The following is a 16,791-nucleotide window of genomic DNA, read 5'->3' as shown; positions in this document are numbered from 1 at the left end:
TCCCCACCACCCCCCCCCCACTGTTCCCATCTGCCCTCCCCACCTCCCTTACTTGGTCCCATGGTCCACCTTCCTCTCCTATCAGATCCCATCATCTGCAGCCCTTTGTTGCCTCCACCTCTCACCTCCCAGCCTCTGTCACTACTTCCACCCTCCCCTCCTCACCTGCTATCTATCACTCTTTCAATTCAGGTGGTCTTGACCTGAAAGATCAAACTGTCCATTTCCCTCCACAGATGCTGCCTGACCCACTGAGTTCCTCCAGCATCTTGTGGGTGGCTCCAGATTCCAGCACCTGCGGTCTCTTGTGTCTCCCTAAATTTGGAATCTTCCTGTCCAAATTATAACCAGTCAGGAGCACCATAGCCTGCTTGGACAAATGCCACTCCAACAACATTCAGGAGAATCAATACCATCCAGGACTTAGCAGCCTGCTTGACTCGCTCCTAAGCACTGGTTCACTGGAGTGCACCATCTGGAGTCATTCAGCCAGGCTACTCAGACAGCAGCCCCCTCACCCACCACCACAAGGTGGATGGGAACACCGCCTCCTCCTGGTTCCCCACACCATCCTGACTTGGAAACACATCACCCTTTCCTTGACTGGGTCTCCCTCCTGGGACCTCCCCTGCCTCACACCTCTCTCAGCTCACCTTCAGCAGGAGGGAGGGCAAGAGGGAGAGCAATAATGGGGTGGTGGTGGGGGGGGGCGCAATTAATTCTGGTCGTGCCTACGAGCGCACACCGCCCTAATGAAGGACAGAGGTCGAGGCTCCACTTGCCTCACAACCTCTCTCTCCCCCGAAGGATCGCCAGCAAAAGCAACACCAAATTAACACAACAGTCCCTCTAGCGGCTACTCCGAGGCCCGAGCAGGTAACACCACACACACACACACTATCACCCATCGGTTTCCCAAACACTTGCGGATATGGGTGCAAAATTCATACCAGCTCCCGTCCGGACGCGGCGTGTTTGACCGCATGAATTTAGAGCATTCCTCCAACCTTTAGCACTGGTGATGCTTTCGATCAACTGTTTAACCATCAGACGCTCGGGAACTGAGGCTCTGCTGACTGCGACACTTGGATATTATTGGGGGGAGGGGATTGGGAGGGAATGAGGAATTTATTTTAAAATATGAACTTACAATTGTTGGATGTGAAGTCTCGCAAGGAGATGGGAGACAGCCCTATCTTCGCCTGTTGATCTACCTAGAGGGAGTTTGTCTCCCGCGGTCTAATTTGGTCAGAATAATCCTGCAGCGTGTTCTGGGGAGAAGCAGTGAGCTGGACACGCGTTTGCACAACGCTGCTTCTTCGGTTACGGGTCAGACAAGCGAATGCACACAGGGGCACTAAATAAATCAGGTTGATTCTTCCTTGCAACGTTAGTGGCGACGTAGAGGAGCGTCTCTCTCTCTCTCTGCCTTGCAAAGTGGGGTTCTACTCGACTGCCGAGAAGGAACCTCGAACTGACGCAGCGTTACCGGGAGCATGGTCGATAGAAGGGTGCTTGACTCCCTATCACACCAGAGAATCCGCAAAACCAGCCTGCAATGAGTGGTTGCGTCTCGCACCATTCCCTATTGCATTGCAAGGGGAGTCTTGCATTTGCGAACAGCGGGCATGATGTGGCGAGGTAAGCCGGCGTTAAATCATTCGGTGCACTCAGTGCACACTGGTAGCATAATGCGCTCAAAACTGATCTATGATTTATAATGTATTGTGTGTGTGTGTCTGTGTGTGTTGGTGGAATGCAGGGCACACGTACGCACGCTCGCGTCAACATCTATGATGTTCTACCAGAATTATCTTCATCCTCCTCCCCTATCAGTACTTATAGATACCATGCATGCAGAGAGAGAGAGAGGTTGGTAAGGCGGAAAACTCAACCTATCATCATGCTTGCTGTTAAAGTGCATTTTTAACCGCTGCATCGCACGGCACCTGAGTTAGTAGCGGGCTTGTGGGGAGTTCAAGGAGGATGTATATGTTTTTGTGTGTGTGTGTGTTATATGTTGCAGTTTCCGACGCTCGCTTGAGTGCTTGAAGCGCGCTTGACTCGGCAGAGGGGCGCCCGTGGCCCAGGAGCGCAGGGATATGCAGTTGTATGCGGCTGTGCCTCTACCCTTGGGCTCAAGCGAGGGGGGGAAACGGGACGAGGACACTGGAGACAATGTGTGTCCTAAATTTCAGAGCTCAAAGTTGTTTGGGCTGCCCTGCAATTGCGCAAGCGCCAGGTGACCAAACAGACACCTCTTAAACCTCGGGAGGGAGGGAGGGAGGGAGAGAGAATTGGTATACGAGGCAAACAGGGACTGATTGGGGGCAAACTTGTTATCCCCTGCAGAAGGTCCCAATCAGTCGCCAGCACTCTTCGCTGAACAGCCATGTAAGAGGTCGGGAGAGCGAGAGAGAGATCCCCGGGCAACGTTACTTTTGGCATGAAGATGGTGAAGCCTCCCCTTGTGTCTCAGACACTGGCAAGTGTACGAAAGATCAGCGAGAGAGACGGCGAGGAGGATGGGCGGTCTGGGCCGCCGTTTGCAACCTCTCTGAATAATGTCATCGAGGGTCGGTGCTCCCCAGGAGTCCAGTGAAACCTCCCCACAGCCCTCGGTCAGAGAAGCGATCCGAAACCGCATGAAAATGGTCATCGATCAGTTGGAAGTTATCCTTGAGGAGCTGAAAGCGGTGGCCAAGGAACTGAAGGAGGTAAGGCAGATCTTCCAACCCTCTCCCCAACAACCCGCCTCTATGAACTGCAGTTAAAATTAGCTCCCTACTTCCTTAAATTCTCAATTAAGCTGCGAATTGCACGTTTCCAACTTTGCACGAATTTGATTCTGATTTTGCACGTTCTGCGGTTTTACTAATTACAGTTGCAAAGAGATATATTTTTTAAAAACTGCAGGCTCAAAAGAAGAATGGTTGGTTTGAGAGCAGGTCGGGGTGAAGGGGAAAAGGAGGGGGCCGTGGTTCTCAAAAGAGGGAATAGACCCTGTGCCCGCTTTTGAACTTCGTTCTCGACCTTTGCAGACCAAGTTATATTAGCTCTATACCGGGTGCCTGGTTAGAGAAGGGCAGATTTCGGCTAACATCCCCGAAGAAGGTTACCTCTCTCTTGCCAATCGTATCTCTCTCTCTCTTAAACTCCACTTGACTATTAACCAGGGATTATTTTAACGCCAACCCCAGACCAGATTATTATAGGGTAACGCGCGCGATCTCATTCCTATCCTCCGTTGCCCAGGTAATAATTAATGACACGCAGTTAATATCAGGTCGTTGATATTAAACACAATGAGCTTATGGTTATGGTACTTTATTGATTTTGTTTTCTAGACACGGTTGTTGCATTTTGGCCGTTAATGACCTTTCACTGCACACGAACGGCATATTAGCATTTTTAATCAGTGTGATCAGTTTACAGGTTTAACTGTAAACACAACAGACACAGGAAAAAAAATGCATTCTGCCATTTGAAGCAGGTAGAATGGTTCTGGAGGATTTATGTCACTGAAAAGCTCGTCACTACTTTTATCCACGTATGTGTACGTCTGGCAAACATTCGCTTCTTTGGAATTAACTGTGTGTTGTGCAAATAGTATCATTAATTTTCGACCTTCTGTGGTCAGTGGACCTGAAGAATATTAGGAAATGTGCTTAACGGGTGAGATGTTTAATGCGTTGACCTCCAATCCATATTAGTTAGTGGATTTTTATCAGTTAGTATCCTGAAGGGTTGGTTTATTGAACTACAATAAGGAGATGTGTAGGGTAGGTATTTTACAGAAGAGAAGTGGGTGCCTGGGAGTGGTGGAGGCAAATGGGGTAGAGGCACTTAACAGGACAGGCACATGCATGTGCAGAGAATGGAGGGATATGGACCTTGTGCAGGCAGAAGGGATTAGTTTAGTGAGGTGTTTAATTCAGCACAACATTGTGGGCTGAAGGGCCTGTTCCTGTGCTGTACTGTTCTTGTGTTCTATGTCCAAGCACTTTTCCCATGGGGTAATGTGTTGTGATTTTTTTAGGTAGTGAAACAGATTGACAAGCTGACATCTGATTTTGATTTTGAGTTGGAGCCAGATGATTGGACAATTGCCACAATAAGCAGCACCTCCAGCAGTGACACCACCAGGAACCATGAACGATGTGGGGCTTTGTCTGACTATGGGCAGCTGGGCTTCCTCACACCAGACATCCTTTCGGACAGCTGGGAGTTTTGTTCTTTTTTGGAGCTGCCACCAGAGGCACCCAAGGGTGACCCAGGAGGGGATGACAAGGAACTCCTGGCCACCCCGTCAGAGCCGGACTACAGGTTGATGAATGGAGGGTTAATCCCTAACGGTCCAACAGGCTGTGGCCCTGACTCATCTAGCGAGGAGACCATCAGTGGTGCCCCCTGTCACAAGACCCTCCCGAGGACCTCAGGCACCAGGGAGAGAGTGCGCTTCAGCGACAAGGTCCTCTATCACGCCCTCTGCTGCGATGATGAGGAGGAGGAGCAGGAGGAGAGCAACACACCAACCACGGGCACTGCCACCACCGCGGGTGAAGGTGTTGACAGGGTCAGGAGAGAGGCCCCCAAGTCGCCGTCCTCCGCCTCCAACTCGCGTCCGCACAGCCATCCTCCCACAGTCACAGCCAAAAGCAATCCCTCGACTCGGAAAAAAGTCATGAGGAATAACAGCACACAGACAGTGTCCCACAAAAGCACTCAGACGCTCCTGTCCTATGGGCCCTGTAAAACGCAACCGGACTCAAAGAAAGGAGACACTAAGTAGCCACCACCCCTCACCCCCCCCTGCCCCTTACCCCCCACCCCCTACAGAAGAGAAACTGCTTGACTACCTACTGGCATCACGAGGCTCAGGGATTTTCGATAAAATAAAAATGTTTTACAAAAAAGGTAGATTCCAAGATTTTGCACCCATTGACTAATTGCATAAAAAAAATGCACTTTAAGGATCTACTTTTTTTTAAGCTTTATTTTACTTGATACCTTCAAGATTTAGGAGGCTTTTATTTTTGTCTTAAGTCGCAGTATTTAATCTTGCCTGAGTACTGTGCCTGTAAATAGAGCGTGCTTCCAAGCAAGCCTTCCTGTCTCTGTGCTCTGCTTTTTCTGGCAATGTCCTACAGTTGATAAGGTCTTCATTAGATTTTGTTTTTAATTTCCAAAGCAGTTCAATCTGTCCCAGTTTTAATTGGTTCTTTTTTTTTAATGTTCCCACTTGTTGATGTCTTTTTAATCCAGAATGTTACGGCACTTTGTTCAACATTAACATGTTTCATATTATCTAATGACGACCTAAGTGGTATCAGGTGGAAGTAAGATGAATGCAGAAAGTTCATGCAACCTTCTTAAAATGAATTACACCATTTGAAACTGAAAAATTTCAAACATGTGTTTTTTTAATTAAAAAGAAATGTGCATAAATGTTTCCAAAATATTCAGCAGGACCGTCAAAGTTTATCTTAAGTGTGCACTTGGGGATTATCCTAACCACTACAAAAACGAGAGTTTGTAATGTTATGATTTTACATAGTAGATAAAGAAAGGAACAGTGGTTTGAAGCAAGACATTTTGTTCATACAAGTTTTTTCTTTGAAAGGCACTGTGAAGCAATATGCTTGGAAAAATGTTTACATGTCTTCATTTGTAAGTGATATTGTATCTTTTGGTTAACACAAGACATTGACTCATTTGATGCAATAAATTAGTGTCTACTTTATCTAATACATGTTGAGTTTCCAAGGTTAATTTAGGGAAAAGCACAGATTATATATAAAATGTAATTCACCCAAAAGTGCAAGAATACGATGAATGTATGAGTGAGTAAATAAACTGCCTGAAAATAATGCTCTCCTAACAGCTGAAATATGAATGAAACTCAGTGCTTTTGGTGTCAATGATATGTATTTTAGTCCTATACATAACTCAGAGTAAATCAGACTGTTATGTATTATTTCTACTGCAATAGGAAACTGTGTCTGGTCTAGACTATCTCTTCTAAAACTAAAATATTTTAACAAAGCAGTTGCATATTTAACCACTTCCATAAAGCAGGAAGAAATTAATTTTTTGTGGCAGAGAATAATTCACTATGTGACAGATATTTTTCAAAAGGGATAATTTAAAGGTGTACTTGTCAGTGGCTTATTGTTATATTTTTTACAGTCACAGGCATTATTGTTAACTTTGATATTTAGAGGATCATAATTATCTGTGATTCAACTAAAGTTCTCAGTTTGTTGGTGTCATGTTATGGCTCCCAGACTTTGTTTCAAGATTGGATAAGGAGTGACACACAGGAGGGAAAAAATAGCATACCAAGTGTACAAAAGATCATAACCGGTGCTAAAGTAAACAAAACAGGTCTTGTGTCGCTATGTTTGAACTTTCAGCCTTATCTCATTTTCTATTTTCTGACTATTTCTATTTCAAAAATATCTGCTGTGCATTTTGTTAAGGATGAATGTATCTTGGTCTCTTGGTAATTTGTCATTATTGCAAACCTCCAATAATGAAACTATTGATGTAGATCATAAGAAATTATGAAGTCAATTGTATAAAATAATGGAGACCCTAAATGGGTTAAAACAGGAATGAAGGGATTTGCTTCTCATGTCTACATTTACGACAGTGCCTTAAATTTTGAGTATGTTACCGTTTGTGTATCAAGTTCTGTATAGTGGTACAATTTTCACTGTTGCTCTCGGATGTGGGACAGCTTTGCCATTTTGATATGAAGATTTTCAGGTGGCGCATTCAGATTATGTTGAGTTAAGGAACTAAAGAGAGAATGGTGCCTGGTATTCTGAACAGAAACTATTGGAATGTGCAAGGAAACCCAATACAGGATAGGTAATATCATCTGGATTTACAGTGATGCAATCTTTCCTAAAGCTAAACGTATCCATTTTGAATTGTCATTCAGTTTTGTATTTAGTAAGACATGACCTTTGATATTTCTCAATGATATCTTGAGTTATATTTTATGTATTTAAAACCTCCGGTCATTTTATGGAGAATTTACAGCAATTGATTTTACTCCAGCACTGTGCCTGGGGAAGAGGCACTGTGGGCATCTGGCCCAGTTTATGTCATCGTGACATCACCGAAGCAAGGGTTTCTATATAAAATATCTGCTTGGGGCTCCCCATGGCCAGCTGTCATGAAGCATAAAGCTTAAAGACAATGGAAAACTGGAAGCAGCGGGAAAAATAGCAGCAGGAAATTGTGGACAACACTGAATCCCCTGACAGCCCATACTGATACATTCCACATTTAGCAGACCATGGGGATTGTTGATAGCTTTTGCATCTTGCATACGCTTGCATACAGTTATAAAAGAAAGGCAGGGCACAAGAATAGGCTATTCAGCTGAAATGCTCTGTTATAACATTCTCCCATCTTGTCTATCCTAACAATCAGCACAGCCCTCTACTCCCTTCTGCCTCACATTTGGTTATCATCCCCTTAAATGTATTAATACTGTGCACTTCAATTATTCATAATTTCACAGATTGTTTCTGGTTACAGGTGCTTTTTCTTAATTCTGTTTAATTTGCTGGGACCATCTCATATCAATAGCCTATGGTTTGCTTTCCGCCCCCTTCCCTCAACAAGTGGAAATGCCCTCTTGCTGTCTATTAATATTTCTTAATTTTTATTTTAGGTCCTCTAACTCAATCTGCAGTTTTCAAGGGGAAACGGTCAATTTATTTCCTGTTGGTATATAACCTTGCATTTCTGGTAATATACCTGTAACCCTTCTAGCATTCTCTTCAGTGCCTTAATAACTTTTTAATAGCACAGTGACCAGAAATGTACATAACATTCGTGAATGTAGCCAAGGATTGATATGTTTGGCTTAAGTATTTTACTGTTCAATTTTAAACTTTGCAAAATAAATATTAATGCTTTGCCTTTTCTTTCTTAAGGCATATTACTGTACTTTTAGTGCACTTTTACTCCCAGTCTTATCTCTTCTCCTGTCAAGTTGAGATTCTTATTTTCCAAGTAAAACATGGGGCCAGATCTTGATCTCGTCTGCCATCCGAGATTGTTCCCCCATGCTTTTCCCGTGGTTACACTTATTTTCTTGTGGTTTCGCAGAGCCAGTTGAGTTTGAGGCCTCGGTGCCAGTAAAACCACTAAGCACAGTGGACTGCACAGCAGTGATTAGGCCTCAGGAGGTGGATTCTGAAGCCTCTCCCAGAATGTCCCCTGTCACTGTCAGCTTGCCACCATCTTTTGAATCACTTGTAAAATATCTGATGATCAGAACCATTTATAAACTGTTCATAAAGCAGTAAATAATAACTTCATAAATGTTAATAAAACAAAGACAAATAAACAAACCACATAGCTGTACTTACCTTTTCAACCAAGGTCACTGAAGGACTGTGCTACATATACTAGCCATCTGTGACAGAAAGCCGAAGGGCAAGAACAAAGTGCACACTGCCCTTCATTTCAGGATGTTTGTCCTCCCTTGGACTCAATGGGAGCCCAGCAGTAGAGCAGGAGGTTAGATGACCAGAGTCTAACCTCCAGCACATTACTGATTCCACGTCGCAATGTGTATGTGCGGAAGCTGACCCGAATACAGTACATCACCAACAGCTTCCCAAACCTCCAGCAAATGTTCAGAATGTTTTGGACCAAGGTTCCCTTACTTACTGCAACATGTTGCAATGAAACCTCATTAAGCTTCAGTTGCTAATTATGTGTCCATTCTGAAATCTTACAATATGCAGTTCTCTTCCGTAACATTTTTCCCTTACACAATTTCTTGCAATTCACATGTTTGTTAAATTAGTTTTTTGATTCCAAAGTCTAAATTGTTAAATAAATTGTGAACATTAGTGATCTCAGTATTGATCCTCGTGGAACCCGACTTTCCGTAATTTTGGACGAGCTGCACTTTACCCCTTTTCTGCTTTAAGCATTGAATCTAATTTGCTACGTGTTTCTCGACTCTGCATGTTGCATTCTTACTCATGCCTGATATTAAATATGAAAGGTGTTTTGGAAATTTAGATATATTCTGCTTTCTACATTGCCCTAGTCTTTGTTTTGAAAGATTTAAGACTTTCTGGACAGGATTCCATGTTAATTATTCATTGTACAATTTTTGGTCATCAGAGGATAACAATTTATCCATGGTAGTGAATATCTGTACAGGATTGTGGGGTCTAAATTTCAAACCAAATTTTAAAGAAAAAGTGGAGTAAATCACTGTCCCCACCGTGAACATTTGATGCAAGTGACCGGGAATGAATCAATACTATTCACTTTCATGACGTTGCCATTTTTGCTGTCATTGCTTTTAACCTGACTGCTCTTTAGATCCTTAGAAACTTCTATCTCCTTTCCTATGTATTAATATTACGTTAAAAGTCCTCTTGTACCATATCTAATTTCAAATGAATTATTAACCATGTGTAACATTGTCTCATTTATTTCTAGATTTGCTTCCGAATGTGTGGGTGTGATCTATCTGGAGAAGGGGCTTTATTCTCTTTGATTAGTCCACTGAACTTTGTCTTTCTTTTAAGGGTCTTCATCATTTTCTAGTGTCGTGCCCAGCTGATCTCTTGTATTTATTGAGGCAAAGCAATTATTTAACACTTCTCCAGTTTTGGCTATTGATATTTGAAATTTAATTTTGTTTCTCAGCAATCATATTCCTATCTCAACATTTCTTTCTTATTTATATGCCTTTTAAAAGGTTTTTGCTTTATATTCCTTGTTGATTTAATGTTGTTCCTTTTAGCCTCCTAACTTTTATTTATCTTCACACCAGCTCATTGTATTCTCTCTTGTCGTGCACTGATATCCATGTATGACTCTTTGATTCATGATGTTTCCCTTAAGTTTTTATTCTTCTATGATATCTCACTTTAGTTTTTTCCCTTTAGTGGAATATATTTTCCCAGACTTTGAACATCATTTGCCATTGCTGTTCTGCTTTGTTCTTAGAGTTGAACAACAAAGAAGCAGGCCCTTTGGCCCTCTGCGTTCCTGCTGACCATCATCAACCATCTATTTTAGACTAATCGTACATATTCATTTTATTTTCCCTATATTCCTACCAACTCTACGCAGACTCTACCACTCACCGACACACTGGGGGGTGCAATTTACAGTGACCAATGAATGTACTAACCTACATGTCTTTTAAAGGAAGTCATGCGATCACAGGGAGAAGGTACAAAATCCACACAAACCACACTCAATTTTAGGATTGAACCCAAGGTCACTGAAGGTATGAGGCTGCAGCAGTTTTGTAGTATTGTCTTCTTCTACACTTAGCCCCTCAAAATGTTCTTTCTTTTTCTGACATTTTACCCTTATCTTTGACCAACATGGCCTTTTCAGTTATCAAATTAAGTTATATTATGGCCACTATTTTCTAGATATTCCCCTCCTTTTGCTCTAATCCATTCTGGTTCACTCTTATTCCCACAGCAAGTAGCAAATCCTGTTCTGCTTCTCACAAACTGTGTCAGAAAGAAGTCCTGCAGCTGTGCTTCCAACTGAATCTTGGAGCTGATGGGGATTGCAAATGGGCAGTTGGATTTCTGCCTTTGATTGGTAAGCACTTAAGTCTTAATCAATGAATGTGTTATAATCCAATTAGGCCAGTGGGCATCCCCTCAGCTAATTAATTTCAGGATAGGAAGATGAGGATGATTATTGCAGAATTGTCCCCAGTTGTTCGACAGTACCCTGGTATAAATTATAACGGTATATCAAGCCCCATTTTGAAATAAGGGAGGTTGAGAAAATCTGTTGTCTTTGACATAAGTTTTGTCAGTAAGATGTACGGGGGGCAGTACAATACTTATAATGTGATATGTATTCTAGATAGAAGATGTTTAACTGAATTTAGACTCACAGAATAGCATAAAGTCAGACCATGTGGCCATTAGACATGTGCAGCTCTCTCTAGAAGGAATATTATTAATCCCATTCTTTCCCCTTTCCCTCCTTCCCCTCTTATTTACACGGATTCTACACAAATCCAATTCCTTATTCCCCACATCAACTTCCTCTGGACTCTACCACTCACCTGCACACTGGGGGCAACTTACACCGGTCAATTAACCTAATAACCTGCACGTCTTTAGGATGCGGGTGGAATCTGGAGCACCCAGAGGACACTGACATGGTCACTGGAAGAACATGTTTCTCTTTCAAGATTTTATCCATTGAGCAGTACATCACAGTTCTTAAATTTAAATTAAATGTTAAAATTTTATTTACAGCGTGGTAACAGGCCCTTCCAGCCCAATGAGTCCGTGCCGCCCATTTTAAACCCAAATTAACCTACCCGTACGTCTTTGGAATGTGGGAGGAAACTGGAGCACCCGGAGGAAACCCACGCAAACACGGGAGAACGTACAAACTCCTTACAGACAGCGACGGGAATCAAACCCCGATCTCTGGCGCTACGCTACCGTGCCGCCCCATGATCACTGTGCCCAAAGTGAATTTTTCATGTCACCTTTCAGTGCTTTTTTGAATCTTTTCCTCTGTTTATCAATCCTCCTGCCACCAAAAGCATTCTTTTTATTCTATCTAAGACCTTCAAGATTTTAAGCAGCTCGATCAAATCTCTTACACTTCAAGCAGAGCAATCCCAGCTTCTCCAGTTCATCCGCAAAGCTGCAGCCTCTCATCCTTGGAGTAATCTCAGTAAATCTCTCTGTGCCATCTCTGAACCCTTCACATGCTTCCTGAAGTAGTGTTCGAAATTGGACAATAGCTGCCTTGTAGGTTTAATATAACTTCCTAGCTTTTGTACCAGATTTATAAAGCCCCGGATCACATTGCTTCATTAACCCAATATATGCTCAATACATCATCAATACATGATGCCTCAAGAAGACAACATCTTTCATCAAAAATCCCCACCATCTGGGCCATGCCATCTTCTCACAGCTACCATTGGGCAGGTGGTGAAGCCTGGAGTCCCACACCACTTGAACCAACTAGAGCAACCCTGGCTACTACAGTTTAGCAATCACTATGGCAATTTGCACTACAATGGACTTTGTTTTCTTTTTGTTTTGTTCTAATTGTGTTTGTTCTTGTATAATTTTGAATCATTTATGTTGTTAATTTATGTTTTTCTTGTGAATGTTGTGTACCTGATGCTACGTGCCTGTGATGCTGCTGCACGTAAGTTTTTTATTGCACCTGTGCATATATGTACTTGTGCATATGACAATAAACTCGACTTTGACCCCTTATTCCCCTGTTATGTCACAGATTTGTGCACAGATCTACTAGCCTTCTTCATCCTCGTACCTCCATTAACAAAGTCTATAATCTCAATTATTTCCAGGATTCATTGAATTTTTTTGCACTGAGTTCTATCAACCATTTCTTTAACCTGCCCACCTATCTTTCTTGCTGTTGTGTTTCTTGTTTGCAAATCCTGAAACTGGGCACTGTGCGCCCAATGCAAGCCAACAATACGCATTGATACAAAAGACATTTGGATAAGTACATGGATAGGAGGGGTTTAGAGGGACACAGGCCAAACATGGGCAAATGGGACTAGCTTGGTGGGCACCATGGTCAGCATGGACGAGTTGGGCTGAAGGGCCTGTTACCTGCTCTATTACTTTATGACTATATAATAATGTCTGTGGTAATTACGTGTCATGATAACCTTACCCAATGGATGAACATTTAGTTATTAGTTTAATTATTTGTTTTCATATTGCTTGCTGGATAAGTATCTTCATATTAATTCTTACAGTACACTGGATAATACTCATGCTGTATATGTCCTTTGAAGGTATATCACATTTAAAATAATAGTTTTGTTTTCTGTCATTGGAGCTGATAGTGCGAAGGAAAATTGGGTTTATGTCTTGAAAGGTGAGTACTTAGAAAGTTAATGTGTGATATTGCAGCATGGAGGATGGGGCTATTATAACTAGTTGTATTGAGGCCATGATGGTACAGCAGTTAGTGCTGCTGCCTCACAGCTCCAGGGACCTGGGTTTGATCCTGACCTTGTTGCTACCTGTAGAGTTTGCACAATCTCCATGTGGCAATGTGCATTCCCCCAGGTGATCCAGTTTCTTTCCACATCAATAGATGTGCTGTTAGGTTGACTGGCTTTTGTTAATTACCCTTGGTGTAGGTTGGTGGTGGAAGAATTGTGAGTGGATATGAGAGAAAGTAGCTTGCAGAAAAATAGGTGGGGGAAAAGGGAGCTGATGGGAATGCTTCAAGAGCCGGCATAGACTTAATGGGATGAATGGCCTTGTTCTAGATCATATAGTCTAAGGCCATCCAACAAAAGAGATAGGACTGTAAGGAGCAGGATTAGGCTATTTGGCCCTTCAAGTCTGCTCTGCCATTCGATCCTGGCTGATTATGTTTCCCTCTCAACCCTATTCTCCTGCTTTCTCCCTGTAACCTTTTGTCCTTATTAATCAAGAATCTCTCAACCTCCGCTTTAAATATCCCCAATGACTTGAGGTCCCCAGCCATCTGTGACAGTGAATTCAACAGATTCGCCACCCTCTGGCTAAAGAAATCATCATCATCTCTGCTCTAAAGCGACGTACTTCTATTCTGAGGCTGTGCCCTCTGGTCCGAGACTCTCCCACTACTGGAAACATCCTCTCCACATCCACTCTATCCAGGCCTTCTAATATTTGGTAGATTTCAATGAGATCCCCCCCCCACCCCCCGTCCTTCTAAGCTCCAGCGAGTACAAGCTCAGAACCATCAAACGCTCCTCATATATTAACCCGTTCATTCCTGGGATCATTCTTGTAAACTTCCCCTGGACGCTCTCCAACGCCAGCACATCCTTCCTTAGATATGGGGCCCAAAACTGCTCACAATACTTATTCAGTGGAGTCTGGGAGACAAGTACCTTGGTATTGAATGTGAAAGATACTCACCTGAATTTTCAGGAGACCTCCTTCTGAGTTGCTGACCTCTGGAACCTACAAGCTGGTCTGCATTAAGATTTTAAGAACTTTTTAAGATATCTTTATTAGTCACATGTAGGTCAAAACACAGTGAAATGTGCATTCTTGCATAACTGGGAATGTTCTGGGGGCCAGCCCACAAGTGTCGCCACATTTCCAGCACCAACATAGCATGCCCACAACTTCCTAACCCGTACGTCTTTGGAATGTGGGAGGAAACCAGAGCACCCGGAGGAAACCCACACAGACATGGGGAGAACGTACAAACTCCTTACAGGCAGTGGCCGGAATTGAACCCAGGTCGCTGGCGCTGTAATAGTGTTACGCTAACTGCTATACTACCGTGCCACTGTTTCTCCCCTGTTTCTCTTGCAAGGCCAACCTCTTGCCCTTAACCTCCCCATTATTTTCCAGAACGTCTTGGATTTGAACATTACTGACCCACTGTAGTTATAGACCACCACTGAAATGGCCCAGTGAACCACTCAGTAAAAGGGCAATTAGGGATGAGCAATAAATGCTGACCTTGGCGCGAGGCCCAGATCCCGAAAGGTGAATGAAAAACACGCAGAAAGTTAACAGTCATACTCAACAGCAGCAGTCGAACTCTGTGGAAATTGGTAATGCAATGCCAACCAATCTCTTGAGCCCTGCAGGGGAACACTTTAAGGTTCATCCTTCTCAGAGAGTTAGAGTTATACATATAAAATTGTTGCATTTTGTTCTTAATTTTCCTTCCACAATCCAATTTTTCTACCCTACCCTTTTCCTTCTCTTTCTCTGTCTAATTTTAACTTAACCTCCTTCTCAACTCTCATTGGATGAGAAGGCAAGCTGTTGATTCCATAATTCACTGAGGGATCCAGATGCCCTTGGTGCTCCATCAGCTTCCCAATTTAGGGTGTGAGACTCCTTTGAACTCAAGGGTGGTACAGTGGTAGAATTGCTGCCTCACAGTGCCAGAGACCCGGGTTCAATCCTGAGCTCTGGTGCTATCGGTGTAGAATTTACGCGTAGGTTTGTTCTAGGAGCTCTGGTTTCCTCCCACATCCCAAAGACACGTGGGTTTTTAAGTTAATTGGCCACTGTAAATAGGATCTGGGAGGAGTTGATGGGAAAGTGGAATAAAAAAAAGGGATTAATGTAGGATTAGTGTAAAAGGATTGTTAATAGTTGGTGCAGAATCAATGGGCCTGTTTCCATGCTTACAGCACAGAAATTAGCCATTCAACCCATCATATCCATGCTGACCTCTAAGTTGCAATATAAGATATCTTTATTAGTCACATGTATATCGAAACACACAGTGAAATGTATCTTTGTGTAGAGTGTTCTGGGGGCAGCCCGCAAGTGTCGCCACACTTCCGGTGCCAACATGGCATGCCCACAGCTTCCTAACCCGTACGTCTTTCGAATGTGGGAGGAAACCAGAGCACCCGGAGGAAATCTACGCAGTCATGGGGAGAACGTACAAACTCCTTACAGACAGCAGCTGGAATTGAACCCGAGTCACTCGCGCTGTAATAGTGTTACACTAACCGCTACACTACCATGCCTGCTTAATTCACTTAACCGTGCGTATACTTCAGTTAATCACAATCAGTTTATAGCCTTGAGGATTATGATACATCTAATGCTAATCCAGAGACCTTTGCAATATGTTAAGGATTTCTCCCTCCATCCCCCTTTTTGGCATTGAGTTCCAGATGCTCACCAGAATGTGGGCGAGGAAATATTTCCTCAGCTCCTCCCTCATGACTCCACAAATTACCTTAAATCTCTGTCCTCTGGTTATCAATCTAGTGGAAACAGCACCCTGCTCATCCAGCTATGCCAACATAATCTGCTCTGTCTCATTTCTCAGCATCCAAACTGTGACTGCAGAGGTATCGGAGGAGACACTGGTTGAACCATGAAACGGTTTTTTTCATGACAATCCACTCAACTGTTCATATGAGGTCCAGTAAATTGTTTACCATTTAGAACAAAATAAGGCAATGGACTTAATTTGCTGGAGGCCTCTTTTCCTTAGTAATGCTTTATTTGAAATTCTCAGAGGAGAAATTGCTGTAACAAACTCACATATTGCCTGCAATTAAAGATTAATTCAATGCCTTGCATTGGATTTAACACAGTGAAAAACTTGTTGGAGTGAATAAATATATTGTTGATTGATAGCTAATTATGATATGAATTTCTACATTAAGGTTTCCTGAGCTATACAGTAACAGCATCCTAATGTTAACACTTAAGTGTTTGTAAAATTCTCACAGCTAATGAGCTGCTTATCAAGTTTTGTAATTTCAAAGTTTGGAATTATGACTTTATTGGGAGCTAATACCAGTCATACCAAAAATTTGAACTAAGTTCTTCTAAAATGAATAAATGGAGGCATCAGTATGGTCATGTAAACAATTGAACACAATTTCACAGGCCGTACACATAAATAATTTTTTTCCAGAATTACATTATACTCCTACTGATGGTTATATAATGCAAGAAGTATAGCTAAATTCAGCAGCTGACATTGTCATTTGGACAGTACTGATGTAACCAAGGGACATATATTAAATGCAACACAAAAGACATGATTCATTTGTAGTTAATTCCCTTGCAGGTTATGCTCTGAAATAGAGAACAATTAGGATTTAAACCCTGAACCTACTGATGCCACACTTTTAGGGTTAATATAAGAACAGCGATGAAAAGAACCTAAATTTCATACTTGTATGTCCCTACTGCAAACACTCTCAGCACTTTCTTACTGATATGCTGTTCTCAGCCTGCACCAGCTCACTTTCACTTCTGA

The 16,791-nt window shown here is 42.6% G+C and overlaps 1 protein-coding gene across 3 annotated transcripts; it reads left to right on the top strand.

Annotated features, from left to right (window-relative positions):
- The first annotated feature begins 1,030 nt into the window (after window positions 1-1,030).
- On the top strand, window positions 1,031-5,861 carry insyn1 (inhibitory synaptic factor 1). 3 transcript variants are annotated; one of them, XM_052042617.1, is made up of 3 exons: window positions 1,031-1,641; window positions 2,353-2,717; window positions 4,040-5,861. In XM_052042617.1, the coding sequence occupies exons 2-3, from the start codon at window positions 2,565-2,567 to the stop codon at window positions 4,790-4,792; spliced, it is 906 nt and encodes a 301-aa protein (XP_051898577.1). In that variant the 5' UTR covers window positions 1,031-1,641; window positions 2,353-2,564; the 3' UTR covers window positions 4,793-5,861. The 3 variants fall into 3 exon arrangements, with proteins under 3 accessions (XP_051898577.1, XP_051898578.1, XP_051898580.1); XM_052042618.1 differs by lacking the exon at window positions 1,031-1,641 and adding an exon at window positions 1,824-1,876; XM_052042620.1 differs by lacking the exon at window positions 1,031-1,641 and adding an exon at window positions 1,885-1,953.
- The last annotated feature ends 10,930 nt before the right edge of the window (window positions 5,862-16,791 follow it).

This window comes from Pristis pectinata, chromosome 32 (genome assembly GCF_009764475.1).
Source record: "Pristis pectinata isolate sPriPec2 chromosome 32, sPriPec2.1.pri, whole genome shotgun sequence".
Lineage (NCBI taxonomy): Eukaryota > Metazoa > Chordata > Chondrichthyes > Rhinopristiformes > Pristidae > Pristis > Pristis pectinata.
The sequence above is the reverse complement of the archived record's forward strand: the minus strand, read 5'-3'. Positions and strand labels throughout refer to the sequence as shown.

Coding starts and splice junctions, on each gene's coding strand:
- insyn1 (XM_052042617.1), top strand. CDS start 2,565: ATGTCATCGAGGGTCGGTGCTCCCCAGGAGTCCAGTGAAACCTCCCCA. Junction 2,718..4,039: donor TGGCCAAGGAACTGAAGGAG/GTAAGGCAGATC, acceptor TGATTTTTTTAG/GTAGTGAAACAGATTGACAA.